This window comes from Oncorhynchus clarkii, chromosome 28, assembly GCF_045791955.1.
Source record: "Oncorhynchus clarkii lewisi isolate Uvic-CL-2024 chromosome 28, UVic_Ocla_1.0, whole genome shotgun sequence".
Taxonomy (NCBI): Eukaryota; Metazoa; Chordata; class Actinopteri; order Salmoniformes; family Salmonidae; genus Oncorhynchus; species Oncorhynchus clarkii.
This window is the reverse complement of record NC_092174.1, coordinates 3,845,631-3,862,575: the sequence shown is the minus strand read 5'-3', so window position 1 is coordinate 3,862,575 and position 16,945 is coordinate 3,845,631. Positions and strand designations below refer to the sequence as shown.

The 16,945-nt window shown below is 44.1% G+C and overlaps 1 protein-coding gene across 2 annotated transcripts in view; it reads left to right on the top strand.

Annotated features, from left to right (window-relative positions):
* Nucleotides 1-14,355: 14,355 nt before the first annotated feature.
* The window catches only part of LOC139386816 (transmembrane protein 71), a 27,201-nt gene continuing 24,611 nt past the window's right edge, over nucleotides 14,356-16,945 (top strand). For both annotated transcript variants that reach the window (XM_071132629.1, XM_071132630.1), the window contains exon 1: nucleotides 14,356-14,534. In XM_071132629.1, the coding sequence (XP_070988730.1) occupies nucleotides 14,468-14,534 (67 nt within the window). In that variant the 5' untranslated portion in view covers nucleotides 14,356-14,467. The remainder of the gene's footprint in view (nucleotides 14,535-16,945) is intronic.

The window sequence follows — 16,945 nt, the reverse complement described above, 5'->3', positions numbered from 1 at the left end:
GAACCTGAGGCCCATTGTTGTGCCATTCATCCTTCGCCATCACCTCATGTTTCAGCATGTTCATGTTTTTTTGTGCAATTGCCTTTTCATTTGAACATTTTAAAAATGTTCTAGGCAATTTGATTGATTTATATACACTATATATACACCCCATCTCCATAGACAAATATTGGCAGTAGAATGTCCTTACTGAAGAGCTCACTTTCAACGTGGCACCGTCACGTCAGTTTGTAAAATTTCTGCCTTGCTTGAGCTGCCCCAGTCAACTGTAAGTGCTGTTATTGTAAAGTGGAAACGTCTAGGAGCAACAACGGCTCAGCCGCGAAGTGGTAGGCCACACAAGCACACAGAACAGGGCCACTGAGTGCTGAAGCGCATTGCGTGTAAAACTGGTCTGTCCTCATTTGCAACACTCACACCAAGTTCCAAACTGCCTCTGGAAACAATGTCAGCACAATAACTGTTTGTCGGGAGCTTCATGGTTTCCATGATCGAGCAGCCACACACAAGCCTAAGATCACCATGTGCAAGGCCAAGCGTTGGCTGGAGCTCGCTGCCATTGGACTCTGGAGCAGTGGAAATGTGTTCTCTGGAGTGATGAATCACGCTTCACCATCTGGCAGTCCAAAGGACGAATCTGGGTTTGGAGGATGCCAGGAGAACGCTACCTGCCCGAATGCATAGTGCCAACTGTGAAGTTTAGTGGATGAGGAATTTATTTCACCTTTAGTTAATTAACCAGGTAGGCTAGTTGAGAACAAGTTCTCATTTACAACTGTGACCTGGCCAGGATAAAGGAAAGCAGTGCGACACAGACAACATCACAGTTACACATGGAATAAACAAACATACAGTCAATAACACAATAGAACAAGTCTATATACAATATGTGCAAATGAGGTAAGATAAGGGAGGTAAGGCAATAAATAATACTCAATAATTACAATTTAGCAATTAAACACGGAATGATTGATGTGCAGAAGATGAATGTGCAAGTAAAGATACTGGGGTGAAAAATAAATAAATAACAGTATGGGGATGAGGCAGTTGGATAAGCAATTTACAGATGGGCTATGTACAAGTGCAGTGATCTGTGAGCTGCTCTGACAGCTGGTGCTTATAGTTAGGGAGGGAGATATGAGTCTCCAGCTTCAGTGATATTTGCAGTTCGTCAATCCAGTCATTGGCAGCAGAGAACTAGAAGGAAAGGTGGCCAAAGGAGGAATTGGCTTTGGGTGTGACCAGTGAACTATACCTGCTGGAGTGCGTGCTATGGGTGGGTGTTGCTATGGTGACCAGTGAGCTAGCAAAGACTTATAGATGACCTGGAGCCAGTGGGTTTGGCGACGAATATGAAGTGAGGGCCAGCCAACGAGGGCATACAGGTCGCAGTGGTGGGTAGTATATGGGGCTTTGGTGACAAAACAGATGGCACTGTGATACACTACATCCAATTTGCGGAGTACAGTGTTGGAGGCTATTTTGTAAATGACATCGCCGAAGTCAAGGATCGGTAGGATAGTCAGTTTCACGAGGGTATGTTTGGCAGCATGAGTGAAGGAGGCTTTGTTGCGAAATAGGAAGCAGATTCTAGATTCAATTTTGGATTGGAGATGCTTAATGTGAGTCTGGAAGGAGAGTTTACAGTCTAACCAGACACCTAGGTATTTGTAGTTGTCCACATATTCTAAGTCAGAACCGTCCAGAGTAGTGATGCTGGCCTGGTGGGCAGGTGTGGTAGCAATCGGTTCAAGAGCATGCATTTAGTTTAGTTTTACTTGCATTTAAGAGCAGTTGGAGGCCACAGAAGGAGAGTTGTATGGCAGTGTCTATAGAAGTATACAGTATACAGAATGGTGTCGTCTGCGTAGAGGTGGATCAGAGAATCACCAGCAGCAAGAGCGACATCATTGATGTATACAGAGAAGAGAGTCGGCCCGAGAATTGAACCCTGTGGCACCCCCAGAGACTGCCAGAGGTCCGGACAACAGGCTCTCTGATTTGACACACTGAACTCTGTCTGAGAAGTAGTTGGTGAACCAGGGGAGGCAGTCATTTGAGAAACCAAGGCTGTTGAGTCTGCCGATAAGAATGTGGTGATTGACAGAGTCGAAAGCCTTGGACAGGACGATGAATACAGCTTCACAGTAATGTCTCATATCGATGGCGGTTATGATGTTGTTTAGGACCTTGAGCGTGGCTGAGGTGCACCCGTGACCAGCTAGGAAACCAGATTGCCTAGCGGAGAAGGTACGGTGGGATTGTGCTAAAGCAGCGAATAAAACAAACTTAGGGAGGAGGCTTCTAATGTTAACATGCATGAATCCAAGGCTTTTACGGTTACAGAAGTCAACAAATGAGAGCGCTTGGGGAATGGGGTGGAGCTAGGCACTGCAGGGCCTGGATTAACCTCTACATCATCAGAGGAACAGAGGAGGAGTAGGATAAAGGTACGGCTAAAGACTATAAGAACTGGTCGTCTAGTACGTTCGGAACAGAGAGTAAAAAGAGCAGGTTTCTGGACACGGTAGAAGAGATTCAAGGCATAATGTACAGACAAGGGTATGGTAGGATGTGAATATAGTGGAGGTAATCCTAGGCATTGAGTGATGATGAGAGAGGTATTGTCTCTAGTGACACCATTTAAACCAGGTGAGGTAAGCGCATGTGTGGAAGGTGGAACAAAAGGGTTAGCTAAGGCATATTGAGCAGGGCTTGAGGCTCTACAGTGAAATAAGACAATAATCACTAATCAAAACAGCAATGGACAAGGCATATTGACATTAGGGAGCGGCATGCATAGCCGAGTGATCACATGGTCCAGTGAGTACCTAGGCGGACTGGAGACACGGTGATTCAGACAGCTAACGTGCCGGGGTTAGCAGGCTAGCAGAAGGGCCTCAGAGTGACGTTGCGATGGAAGAAGTCTGTTGTAGCCCCTCGTGCGGTTACGTCAGCAGACCAGTCGTGATGGATCAGCAGGGCTCCGTGTAGTAAAAGAGTCCAGGCCAATTGGCAAAACAGGTATAGTAGCCCAAGAAATTGGCTGATGGACCTCTTCAGCTAACAGTCCGATATGCTCTAGACAGCTAGCGGGCCATGGCTAGCAGGCTAGCAGATGGGTATACAGGGGACGTCGCTACAGAGGAGCCTTTTGGAGAAAAAAAAACTTGGGCGAATTATGTCTGTAGTCCAGTCATGACAGTAAAAGGGGTCCAGGCCAATTGGCAAAATAGGTATTGTAGCCCAAGGAGTGGCTGATGGACCTCTTCAGCTAGCCGGGAGATGGGCCTAGCATAGGCTAGCTCAAGGCTAATTGGTGCTTGCTTCGGGACAGAGACGTTAGCCAGGAGCAGCTACTCGGATAGCAGCTAGCTAGCTGCGATGATCCAGGTGAAAAGGTTCAGAGCTTGCAGTAGGATTACGGAGATGTGGAGAGAAAGAAGTCCGATATGCTCTGGTTTGAATTGCGCTGAGCAGACTGGCAGGAGTTGTCCGGGCTAAAGGTTAGCTGATAACTGCTAGCAGTGGCTAGCTGACTACTAGCTAGAAGTTAGCTCTGTTGGGGGTTCCGGGTTCTAAAGTAAAGAAAATAGCAGATCCATACCACATTGTGTGAGGAGGGTTGCAGGAGAGTATGTTGAAGTTGGGGCTAATATTTAAAAAATATATGCGAAGAAAAATATATAAAAAGATATATACACGGGACACGACAAGACGAATAATGGTCTGGGGTTGTTTTTCATGATTCGGGCTGGGCCAATTATTTCCAATAAAGGGAAATCTTAACGCTATAGCATACAATGAAATTCTAGATGATTCTGTGTTTCCAGCTTTGTGGCAACAGTTTGGAAAAGGTCCTTTCCTGTTTCAGCATGACATTGCCCCCGTGCGCAAAGCAAGGTGCATAAAGAAATGGTTTGTCCAGATCGGTGTGGAAGAACTTGACTGGCCTGCACAGAGCCCTGACCTCAACCCCATCGGAAACCTTTGGAATGAATTGGAACATCGACTGCGAGCCCGACCTCACTAATGCTCTTGTGGCTGAATGGAAGCAAGTCCTCACAGAAATGTTCCAACATCTAGTGGAAAGCCTTCCCAGAAGAGTGAAGGCTGTTATAGCAGCAAAGGGGATGTTCGACGAGCAGGTGTCCACATACTCTTGGTCATGTAGTGTATGTTGTCAAGGGGGAAGGATAATGATGATTCAAAAATGACATGTACATTAAAAACACTGTCCAGGCTCTGTCCCACTCCCAAAATAATACCACCCAGGAATAAACTGGGTACATACGACACCTTTCCTTCAGCTCTCCTCTCCTTCTTTCCTCTCTTCTCCTTTCTCAGCTCATCCTCCACTCTTACCCCAATCTAGGTCAACTGACGTTCTTCATTGGCAATGGCATCATCGAATCCCTCTTCCCTCCCTCTGGGTTCTTAACATGCCTGCCTCATCTGGTGATCGGGGTGCTGGAACAACAACTCTGTGTTCCGGGCCAGACTGGGGAGTTTCTCTGGAATCTACCGGTCAATCGTGGGAAAGTCATTTGTTGCAGCTGGTTGGATGGCAGCAGTAGGTACAGTTGGCCAGGGGAACTTGTTCTGCCCCACCGGTCCGCACTCTGGGAGCAGCCCTCCTTAACTGGAGACTCTGGAACAGGGAGACAGGGAGAGTTCAGGACTAGACTTATTGTGATATTATAAATCAAGGCTCTTTACAAAAACTTTACTAATTTTAGTGTGTGACAACGATCATAGTTTTAGTAAGTGAGACACTTGTTTTGCTATGCCACTACATGTCATCTTAATGGGTAGTGATGGGAGTCACTGACCTGTGTGTTCCTCCTCAGCCAGCAGCACATAGCTTCTATGTGGGAGCCTCCTAAATGGTCCCCAGTTGGCGATGCCTCGTGACAGACCACCGCTGTGGCATTAAACCCTTGCTGTAGAAGCAAACACTTTCCCATCAGAGACGTATTCATTTAAAAAGGATTCATTAACCAATAATAAACTAATTATAAATCCTTGTAAAGGGAACCTTATTGTAAAATGCCATTTTGCACCATAAAGCTCACAAAATCTTACATGAAGTTATAATAGTTGATAGCAGGAGAGCACAGTAAGAGTAACCCACCCTCCAATTGCTCTTGGCAAAGTTCTTCTTGGTCTGGGCACTGACAGACTCATGGATGTTCGTACCCAAGGCTGTGTCTTCAGCAATCCTGGGGGAGGGAGAGAGACATGAGGGCCAGGCTCTGTTAGCGGGCACAACAATACGTGAAAGAAGGTGTGTGTGTGTGCGCATGCACTGTACCAGGGGTGCTGAAGAGCCTGGTCACATGTGTAGCATATCCTTGGGTCCTTATCAATCAGGTGGACTATAACATCTTTAGCTAAAAAAAACACCAAACACACACAACAGAATATGTCTCTCTCATCTGAGAGTGGAGGACTACAGTAGCTGAGTGGAAGATATCGGCGAGAAAGGGTGTGGAAAGAAAGGAACGTGTGAAATCTCATAATAATGATAGACGAATAGTGCCAGCTAAACAAGATGTAAAAGACTGAAGACTGGACATACTTAAACCAGCAGCAGTGATGGGTGGGGGAAAAAAATCCATTCAGCTACATATCGTGTTATTATTTTTGACGATAGATCGTATCGGATCATTTTGACAATATTGCAACATTATTTTTGCACTACTTAAATGTACCTGCACCAAAACACCAGTATTTTTCTTTCATAGCTTGTTCTCCATCATCTTTTTAAATTGGAAGCCAATTCGTGTTCGGCACTTATTTATTTCCATGACTGATCAAAACTTTCTCATGGCTCTCTCTTGTCCATTTGCAGCAGACATCTGGTGAGCAACAGGTTTGGAACATCTAAACCCAATAAAATCACTGTATCGAATGGCAATAGAGTGTAAGTCGGAAGTTTACATACACTTAGGTTGGAGTCATTAAGACTCATTTTTCAACCACTTCACAAATTTCTTTAGAACAAACTATAGTTTTGGCATGTCGGTTAGGACATCTACTTTGTGCATGACAAGACATTTTTTCAACAATTGTTTACAGACAGATTATTTCAATTATAATTCACTGTATCACAATTCCAGTGGGTCAGAAGTTTACATACACTAAGTTGACTGTGCCTATAAACAGCTTGGAAAATTCTAGAAAATTATGTCATGGCTTTGGAAGCTTCTGATAGGCTAATTGACATCATTTGAGTCAATTGGAGGTGTATATGTGGATGTATTTCAAGGCCTACCTTCAAACTCAGTGCCTCTTTGCTTGACATCATGGGAAAATCCAAAATAAATCAGTCAAGACCTCAGAAAAATTATTGTAGACCTCCACAAGGCTGGTTCATCCTTGGGAGCAATTTCCAAACGCCTGAAGGTACCACGTTCATCTTTACAAACAATAGTAGCAAGTATAAACACCATGGGACCACGTAGCCGTCATACCGCTTAGGAAGGAGACGCGAGGTGAACCTACCTAGAGATGAACATACTTTGGTGCGAAAAGTGCAAATAAATTCCAGAACAACAGCAAAGGACCTTGTGAAGATGCTGGAGGAAACAGGTACAAAAGTATCTCTATCCACAGTAAAACAAGTCCTATATCGACATAACCTGAAAGGTCGCTCAGCAAGGAAGAAGCCACTGCCCCAAAAAAAGCCAGACTACGGTTTGCAACAGCACATGAGGACAAAGATTGTACTTTTTGGAGAAATGTCCTCCGGTCTGATGAAACAAAAATATAACTGTTTGGCCATTATGATCATTGTTATTTTTGGAGGAAAAAGGGGGAGGCTTGCAAGCCGAAGAACACCATCCCAACCGTGAAGCATGGGGGTGGCAGCATCATGTTGTGGGGGTGCTTTGCTGCAGGAGGGACTGGTGCACTTCACATAATAGATGGCATTACGAGGAAGGACAATGATGTAGATACATTGAGGCAACTTCTCAAGACATCAGTCAGGAAGTTAAAGCTTGGTCACAAATGGGTCTTCCAAATGGACAATGACCGCAAGCATACTTCAGCAGAACTGAAAAAGCTTGTGCGAGCAAGGAGGCCCAGAAACCTGATTCAGTTACACCAGCTCTGTCAGGAGGAATGGGCCGAAATTCACCCAACTTATTGTGGGAAGCTTGTGGAAGGCCACCCGAAACGCTTGACCCAAGTTGAACAATTTAAAGGCAATGCCTGCCGACCGACCGACCGACCGACCGACCGGTCGTGTGTAATGACAGTGTGTAATGGCCATATTATTATTGGTTATGACAAGCTGTCAGCTGTTATGACATATGAGATGGTTATAACTCTGTGTGTCAAGTAAAGTGTTACCGTCCTTTAGATGTTAATGTACTGAACAAACAGCGCCACCAGCAGATAGAAAAGGAGCAGGAACTCAAACAGCAGGCTTCTGTCCAATAGGAGGTCAGGGATCCGGGAATGAAGGACAGGTTCTGGCGTGATGAGGCCCAAAAGACCCACAGAATTACTGCTTTCTAGACGCAGGGGGAAATACAGGTAGTGGGGGTTAGTGTTTTTGTTTGTGGTGCAGTTTGAGTTGGCTACACAAATAAGCCTAGTTGTCTGTAGCATGGTCATAGATTTGTGCTCTTGCCAACTCCATTGCTGTCATTGTCACCATGAGTGACAAGTAGTTGGCATTGTGGCACAAACAGACTGGGAGTCAGACTATGCAGCAGCAAGGAGTGTGTGTGCGTGTGCGTGTGCGTGTGCGTGTGTGTGTGTGAGAGAGAGAGCGCGAGAAAGAGAGAGTGTACAGAAGAGCATGATGTGGCGAGATCATAACAGTGGAAGATATCTCTCCTTCTATCTGTGTTGCCATGACTTCTTTCCCCTCAGGGGAAATATTTCAGATGAGGTAAATAATCTCTGCTCCCCTCAGTCACATCAATGATTTATCTGACTAATCTCTACTATGTTAAAGAAGATAGAATAGACTATTAAAAGGAAGGAATCTTACAACACCGGTAAGAGCGCTGGTTCCAATCCTCAATTCTGTCTGTGCCCTTGAGCAAGGCACTTAACCCTAAATGCTCCTGTAAGTCGCTCTGGATAAATGTGTCTACTAAATGACTAAAATGTAAATCAGTAGGAATAGGAAGGAGCTGAGAAGATATGACCGACCGTCTTATGGTAGTTGTCAACTTTTAAAAAAAATACTCAAATGGGGGTCGGATCAAATAGGACTACACATTTCATTTATATAGTATCAGTCAAAAGTTTGGACACACCTACTTATTCAAGGGTTTTTCTTTATTTTTTTATTATTTTCAACAGTGTAGAATAATAGTGAAGACATCAAAACTACGAAATAACACATGGAATCATGTAGCAACCGAAAAAGTGTTAAACAAATGAAAATATATTTTAGATTTGATATTCTTTAAATTAGCCATCCTTTGCCTTGATTTGAAGTTTTGAACACTGTTGGCATTCTCTCAACCAGCTTCACCTGGAATGCTTTCCAACAGTCTTGAAGGAGTTCCCACATATGCTGCGGATTTGTTGCCAGCTTTTCCTTCACTCTGCATGTCACGTCCTGACCTTAGTTATCTTTGTTTTCTTTATTATTTTGGTTAGGTCAGGGTGTGACGAGGGTGATACAGTATATGTTATTTTTTTCCAGTCTAGGTGTTTTTATGTCTATTGTTGCCTAAATTGGTTCTCAATCAGAGGCAGCTGTTTATCGTTGTCTCTGATTGGGGACCATATTTAGGTAGCCATATGCCTTGGATAGTTTATGGGTTAATGTCTAAGTGTAGTTGCCTGTTTCAGAACTCTTATTATGTAGCGTCACGTTCGGTTTGTTATTTTTGTTAGTTAGTTTTGTTAGTTTTGTTCTTCATTAATAAAAGAAGGATGTATCCAAATCACGCTGCGCCTTGGTCTCCTCTTTACGACGAACGTGACAGAATAACCCAAAAAACAAGGACCAAGAAGCGTGAAAAGGAGGAACAGCGGGGAGGAGATATTAGATGGAGCAGGACACTGGACACAGCCGGGAGAGTATCGCCGTCCTAAGGAGGAGTTAGAGGCAAGCGACGATATGAAGGTACACGGCTAGCACGGAAGCCCGAGAGGCAGCCCCAAGATTATTTTGGGGGAGGCACACGAGGAGATTGGCTGAGTCAGGTAGGAGACCTGAGCCAACTCCTTGTGCTTACCGTGGGAAGCGTGTAACTGGTCAGGCACCGTGTCTCCAGTGCGCTATTCTAGCCAGGACGTATTGAGGCAGCTCTATGTTCTGGATCTCCAATGCGTCTCCACGGTCCAGTGTATCCTGTGCCTCTTCCCCGCATTCGCCCTGAGGTGCGTGTCACCAGCCCAGTGCCAACATCACTCACCAGGCTTCCTGTGCGCCTTCATAGCCCAGTATGCCCTGTTCCTCCTCCCCGCACTCGCCCTGAGGTGCGTGTCACCAGCCCTGTACCACCAGTTCCGGCACCACACACCAGACCTCCAGTGCGCCTCCAGGATTCAGTACGTCCTGTTCCTGCTCCTCGCACCTGCTCTGTGGTGCGTGTCCCCAGCCCGGTACCACCAGTGCCGGCACCAGGCACCAGGCCTACAGTGTGCCTCGGCAGTCCAGTCGCCCTGTTCCTCCTCCCCGCACTCGCCCTGAGGTGCGTGTCACCAGCCTGGTACCACCAGTCCAGTCACTTTATTATAGACAAACTTCTCCCCATCTTAGCTACTGTTGAATCAATATGTGGCATCCGTCTGGTCACTCTACCAAAAAGGCCTGATTGGTGGAGTGCTGCAGAGATGACCTTCTGGAAGGTTCTCCCATCACCACAGAGGAACTCTGGAGCTCTGTCAGAGTGACCATAAGGTTTTTGGTCACCTCCCTGACCAAGGCCCTTCTCCCCTGATAGCTCAGTTCGGGCAGGTGGCCAGCTCTAGAAAGAGTCTTGGTGGTTCCAAACTTCTTTCATTTACGAATAATGGAGGCCACTGCCATCTTGGGGAGCTTCAATGCTGCAGACATTTTTTGGTACCCTTCCCCAGATTTGTGCCTCGGCTGAATCCTGTCTCGGAGCTACATGGACACTTCCTTCAACCTCTTGGCTTGGTTTTTGCTCTGTGGGACCTGATATAGATAGGTGTGTGCCTTTCCAAATCATGTCCAATCAGTAGAATTTACCACAGGTGGACTCCAATCAAGTTGTAGAAACATCTCAAGGATTATCAATGGAAACAGGATGCAACTGCGCTCAATTTCGAGTCTAATAGCAAAGGGTCTGAATACGTATGTAAATAAGGTATTTCTGTTTTTCATTTCAATAAATTTGTCAAAATGTCAACCTGTTATCGCTTTGTCATTATGGGGTATTGTAGAATAAGGCTGTAATTTACAAAATGTGGAAATATTCAAGGGGTCTGAATTCTTTCCGAATGCACTGGACACCTATATTTACCACCTGGGTCCTGTTTAAACAATAGTAGATTTAGTTGACTATCTGATAATATACCATTTTATAGGAGTGTTTATAACATGTAACTAACGGTCCTCTAAGTACATCAAAAAGGTTTGATATATCTCAACTGGCATGCCATTCAGCCCTGGAGTTTTTCTGGATTTGAAGGCTTCAATTGCATCAAGAAGTTCCTCCTCTGTAATTTGGACTTCACTTGAGTGTTTCTGTACAGCTGTTAATTTTACATCATTCATAGAAGAAAAAAATCCTTACATTTAACTTTGGTTCATGGAGATGGAGGAAACTAAAATGAAAATATATGCTTCAAGTTATTTGCTTCCTCTTTCAGCCCAGGCGCAATTTAGATTGGTCACTGTGTATGTGCAAAGCTTTAGACTGATCCAATGAACCATTGCCTTTCTGTTAAAAATGTTCTTAAGACTGCCCAAATGTGCCTAATTGGTTTATTATTAACTTTAAGTTCAAAACTGTGCACTTTCCTCAAACAATAGCATGGTATTCTTTCACTGTAAATTGGACAGTGCAGTGAATATGCCAATATCAGATATGTCTATGTCCTGGGAAATTCTCTTGTTACTTCAACCTCATGTTAATCACATTAGCTCAACTGTCTCGCGGGGGTCCCACCGATCCTGTAGAGGTCAATATGAACTATTTTGACCTAAATTGCTGTTGTTTTAAAGAAGAGTATTGCATTGTATGGCCTCTAAAGACACATTTAAAAGTGTCCCTTATAATAAGGGGATCTGCTGTAACTATATGTTGGAAAACAAGGAGTCAGCCAATAGGTTTTTCTTAAATGTCCAATATCCTCACCCACATTGAAATTCTGAGCAATGTATTGCCAATTATCTGATGGTCTGACCGCATTCTGTCCCCTATCAACACTAACTTTTGGTACCAGCTAGAATGACATAAGTAGTCAAGACGACTAGCTTGATTGAGCCTCCGCCATGTCTATCCCACTAGGTCAGTATATTTAAGCCTCCATACTGTATATTCAATTTATCCATGATTTCCTTAAGTGCATGAGGGTGATAGTTCGTAATTGTAACAAAGACACATGGAGTCAGGAAGCAGGTGCAGTCGGGGAATTTAATAAGAACAAACAGAGGGGATACAGGAACAAGAGTAGTGTCTGAAAATACCCCCCCCCCCCCCCACCGGCGTGAGGGAAACGTGAAGAGGGTGAGATACAATAGTTAGTGGGAAGCTGTAATCGGTAAGTTACTTCATTGACCCTCCGGAGGACTTTGAATGGCCCCAGAAACCGGGGGCTCAGCTTTTGGCAGGGCAGGCGGAGCAGGAGGTTACTGGTGGAGAGCCAGACAAGATCACCAGGATGGAAAACAGGTGCCTCACTGTGGTGGCAGTTCACCTGCTCCTTCTGATGGCAGACAGCGCATTGGAGCCTCACGTGGCCAACGTCCCAAACCTCCTCTGCACGCCGGAACCACTCATCCACTGCAGGGGCTTCGGTCTGGCTCAGGGTCCACGGAGCAAGGGCCGGCTGGTACCCCAGGACACAGTGGAAGGGAGACAACCCAGTGGTGGAGTGATGAAGTGAGTTCTGGGCGTATTCCACCCAGGGAAGAAACCTCCCCAGCTCCTGGTTGGTCCTCTCCACCTGCCCGTTGGACTGAGGCTGGTGCCCAGATGTGAGGCTGACCGTGACCCCCAGCTTCTCCATGAAGGCTCTCCATACTCGCAGTGTGAATTGGGGGACCACAGTGGGAGAGTGACGAAGACCTGCTTGAAAAGTGCCTCTGCGACCTGGAGAGAGGTAGTGAGACCAGAGAGGGATAAAACGGCAGGATTTGGAGAATCTGTCGACAACAACCATAACAGTGGTGAAACTATCAGACAGGGGAATATCAGTAACAATATGTATAAACAGATGGGACCAAGTTCACTGAGGCACGGAGAAAGGAAGGAGTTTCCCTGCTGGAGCATGCCGGGGAGACTTGGTTTGAGCACATACGGAGCAGGAGTTGACGTAGCGGGCAAAGTCCTGTGCTAAGGTGGGGCACCAGGACTTAAGAGGTGTGGGTGATACCTGGGAGTCCAGCAGTAAGTGATGTGTGCACCCAGGTCAACAGACAATCCCTTACCTCTGTGGGAATATAGCAGGCGCAGGTTCCAGCACCACAGCCTGGCAGATGTCACGTCTATGTCCCAAAGCACAGAGGCAACGATTCAGGAGGGCGGTATGACAGGTGCACTCAGGACCGGAACTTCTCCCCAATCGTGGAGACGGGACATCGGTTTTGATGTTCTTTGAACCTGCGCTGTATGACAGGATGAAGTTGATTCTAGCAAAGAAAAGGACGGCCCCCACACCCACTTCAGAGGAACCACAGGGAACCACAGGGTAAGGGAAAGCAGGTCTTCTGACATCCGGGTGTCGAGGCCGTGATCTCTTCATTCCATCCACTGGATGCTGCCACTGTATTGAAGGTGAGGGCGTACTCCGCAGCGGTCTGGTCCTCCTGCCGTAGTTGGAGTAGGTGCTCAGCCCCTTCTCTGCCCTCCGATGGATGATCGAAGACTCCTCTGAACAGAATCATGAACCTCCCATAGGAACCCAGTTCCTCCTCTCTCCCAGACGGCCGTAGCCCACTCCAACGTCTGCCCGGTCAGCAGGAAAATAACAGTGGCAACCTTGGACCGCTCGGTGGTGGGGACTCCTGTTTGATGAGCACGAAGCCACGGCATTTGGATGGAGTCCAGGCATTTGTCCGGGAGGGACAAACGGGCATCACTGACCAGGGCAGACTGCTGAACAGGCTGGGGTGCTGGCTCGCTGGGTCGACTGGGGTGCTGGCTCGCTGGTAGAAGATCCTCCGCTAGTTGGGGGTGATACCCCTTGAGGAAGACCTAGACATTGAAGAAAGCGGAGGACCTCATCCATAGCCGTCCACAGTTGCACCAGCTGGACGTGGTTTTGGCCGAAATAGGTCTCCCTGTTCGCCGACCATCTGGGAGATGTCTCGGTTGGCTGCTGCTTCCATTCGGTTAGGCAGTGTTCTGTAACGAAGACGCAGGGAGTCACTAAGCAGGTGTAATGGATGTGAAATGGCTAGCTAGTTAGCGGTGGTGCGCGCTAGTAGCGTTTCAATCGGTGACGTCACTTGCTCTGAGACCTTGAAGTAGTGGTTCCCCTTGCTCTGCAAGGGCCGCGGCTTTTGTGGAGCGATGGGTAACGATGCTTCGCGGGTGACTGTTGTTGATGTGTGCAGAGGGTCCCTGGTTCGAGCCCGGGTATGGCTCAGTTATACTGTTACACAGGTGCAGTCAGTGAGTTTAATAAGAATAAACATAGAATGGATACAGGCACAACCGTAGCGTCTGAACATAAGACAAAAACAATACTGCCTGATGGGTGACAACAGCAACGGAGTGCTAGATAAAGGGGGAGTAATCAGGGAAGTGACAAAGTCCAAGTGTACCTAATGATGAGGCGCTGGTGTGCGTGATAAAGGTTGCCAGGTGTGCGTAATGATGGTTTGCTAGGACAGGTGGTTAGTAGACCAGTGACGTTGAGTGCCGGAGGGAGGGAGCGGGAGTAAACCTGACAGTAATGTGATTTCCTTTATGACCCATTGAGGTATTTAAAACCATATAATCTCTCACCAAAATAATAGTATTGTATTGCTTGTAGGCTTGATAAATTATTATATATATTTTCAAAGAAGTGTGGATCATAACATAAATTACTTTTTGCATTTTCTTGTTGGCACAATAAAAGTGGGCATTGATTTAAAATTATATTTATTTTGAATTAGTTATCCACATTGCAATGTTTTGAAATGCGGGCTTTTATTTTGATGGTTTCGTCATTACCATACAAACTGACGTCGTAAATTGTGCTGCTGGTAGAATACTAGTCTATGTAGCCAGGCAATATCAACACGGCTTGCATGTTGAATTGTTGAACGTATCTTAACGTTTAGAATAGATTGATCCTAAATAAAAAACATATGCAGCTTATGTACAGCCTACCGCTCTCCGGGACATACAGAAAGACTTCGATAAGCGAGAGAGTTTGTAAGTAGTCCTATCGCTTTTAACGTAATATTTTATTTGATTATTCTATCTATTACACCAAACAGCTATTGTTTTCTCTCTGCTTGACTTTGAACTTGATAGATCTACACTTAAATGTTATCAGAAATTCAATAGACACACAGTATTTATGTATTTTTGAGTGTTCATTTCAAATCCTTGTTGAAATTAACACCTATATGAATATTGTTGTTTTATGATGAACGGTATCGTTATAGCCTACGCATTCTTAGCATTCTTCAAGGACAGTATTAGTCTATAATCAGTGGGCTATTGCTGCAACGCTATTTGCTAGCACCCTGTATCCGCAAATAGCCTTTTCTATGTAGGCCCTTTCCTCCAGCAGCAAAAGCTCCAGCATCATCAGATCCTGCATCATCAGTCGGGGCCTACCTGTAGCCAACCTGCTAGGTTCAGATGACAGGCTTTCATTTAGAATTTTTCGGAAGGGGTGAAAGTCCCTTATGCACAATAGGCGATTACAATAGTGAATTGCAATAGTATTTTTTCTTCTTCAATTGAAACTCAAATGTCAAATTCAGACAAATAACAAAGCAATGCCTCATGTATCATATGGCATGCAGTCCTGAGGCAAAACTGGGATAGTTAAATGGAATTTGCACTTCTCAGCAGGTCTGAAAGACACCAATTAACTTATGCTTAATTCAAGCTCTGACCTAATAAAGCAATTACAGTATTTATGGTTACTCATACAGTACCAGTCAAAAGTTTGGACACAGCTACTCGTTCCAGGATTTTTCTTTATTTCTACTATTTTCTACATTGTATAATAATAGTGATGACATATAAACTATGAAATAATACATATGGAATCATGTACTAACCAAAAAAGTGTAAAACAAATCTAAATATTTTATATTTTCCATTCTTGAAAATAGCCACCCTTTGCCTTGATGACAGCTTTGCACTCTCAACCAGCTTCATGAGGTAGTCACCTGGAATGCATTTCAATTAACAGGTGTGCCTTGATACAAGTTACTTTGTGGAATTTCTTTCCTTAATTCGTTTGAGCCAATCAGTTGTGTTGTGACAATGTAGGGGTGATATACAGAAGATAGCCCCATTTGGTCCATATTATGGCAAGAACAGCTCAAATAAAGAGAAATGACAGTCCATCATTACTTTAAGACATGAAGGTCAGTCAATCTGAAAAAATAACAGAACTTTGAAAATGACAATATATTATTTACCATTCATTTCTATTGGGCACAAAATAATATGAAACGACCAAAACGAACTGCAAATGCATCCAACAAGTTTCAGTCACAAGCTTGATGTAGTCATTGCGTGCTAGAAATATTGGAACAAATACAAAACTTTTGACTTCATCATTTTTAGGGTTGTCAATCATTTTGACCACTACCTTTTTGGGAAAAAATACAAATATTACTTGTTAAACAAAATCTTTCTTGTATTAGTATAAAGTATAATTTCCCAAAGTTCTTTTGCATACAACATAGCTCAGTATTTGAATTATTTTATACAGAAGGGTGTCAATAATTTCCGACCACACTGTATATCATTGACATTATTTGTAGGTAAATGTCTACAATGCCAGCGCTGAATATATATTGTAGACATACAATTAAATAGTAATTAAGATAATGTCACTCATCAATTGTAGTGTAAAACATGATGTGTTTTTTGTTGTTGTTGCCACCATTTCATTTGTTGTAAACTAATTGCTTTTATGTCTATTACGTCATTTTCCATTTCCAAATGATGGAAGATAGTCAGTGCACAAGCGATCTTTGGCTTGTGGTGGGATATGTATCTAGCCTTTAAAACCACTTCAAGTACTCAAATATAAATGTATATTATATTGATTGATACATGGCTTATCAAGAGAAACTTTACAGAACATGGAAAAGTGTTGATTAGATTTTACTTGTCACATCACCTATCACTACTTAGCTTTGTGAATTGTTGAACTGTTGTCATTGTAACCAATGATGGTTATTGTGTAAAATCATTATATGACCATGATTCACTTTACTGTTAGGTACTTTGTAAGACTATAATCAAAACCATTGTAATGTACACTACTAGTCAAAAGTTTTTATTTTTTACTATTTTCTACATAGTAGAATTATAGTGAAGACATAAAAACTATGAAATAACACATATGGAATCATGTAGTAACCAAAAAAAAGTGTTAAACAAATCTTAATATATTTTATATTTGAGATTCTTCAAATAGCCACCCTTTGCCTTGATGACAGCTTTGGACACACATGAATGAGTGTGTTCTAAAACTTTTGACCAGTAGTGTATTGCCATTGTATTATACATTTTCATACCCATGTTTGTCTAATGTTGCTCATTCTACATAGTGACTCTACTTTTACTGTCAAATGAACACACAGGAAGAA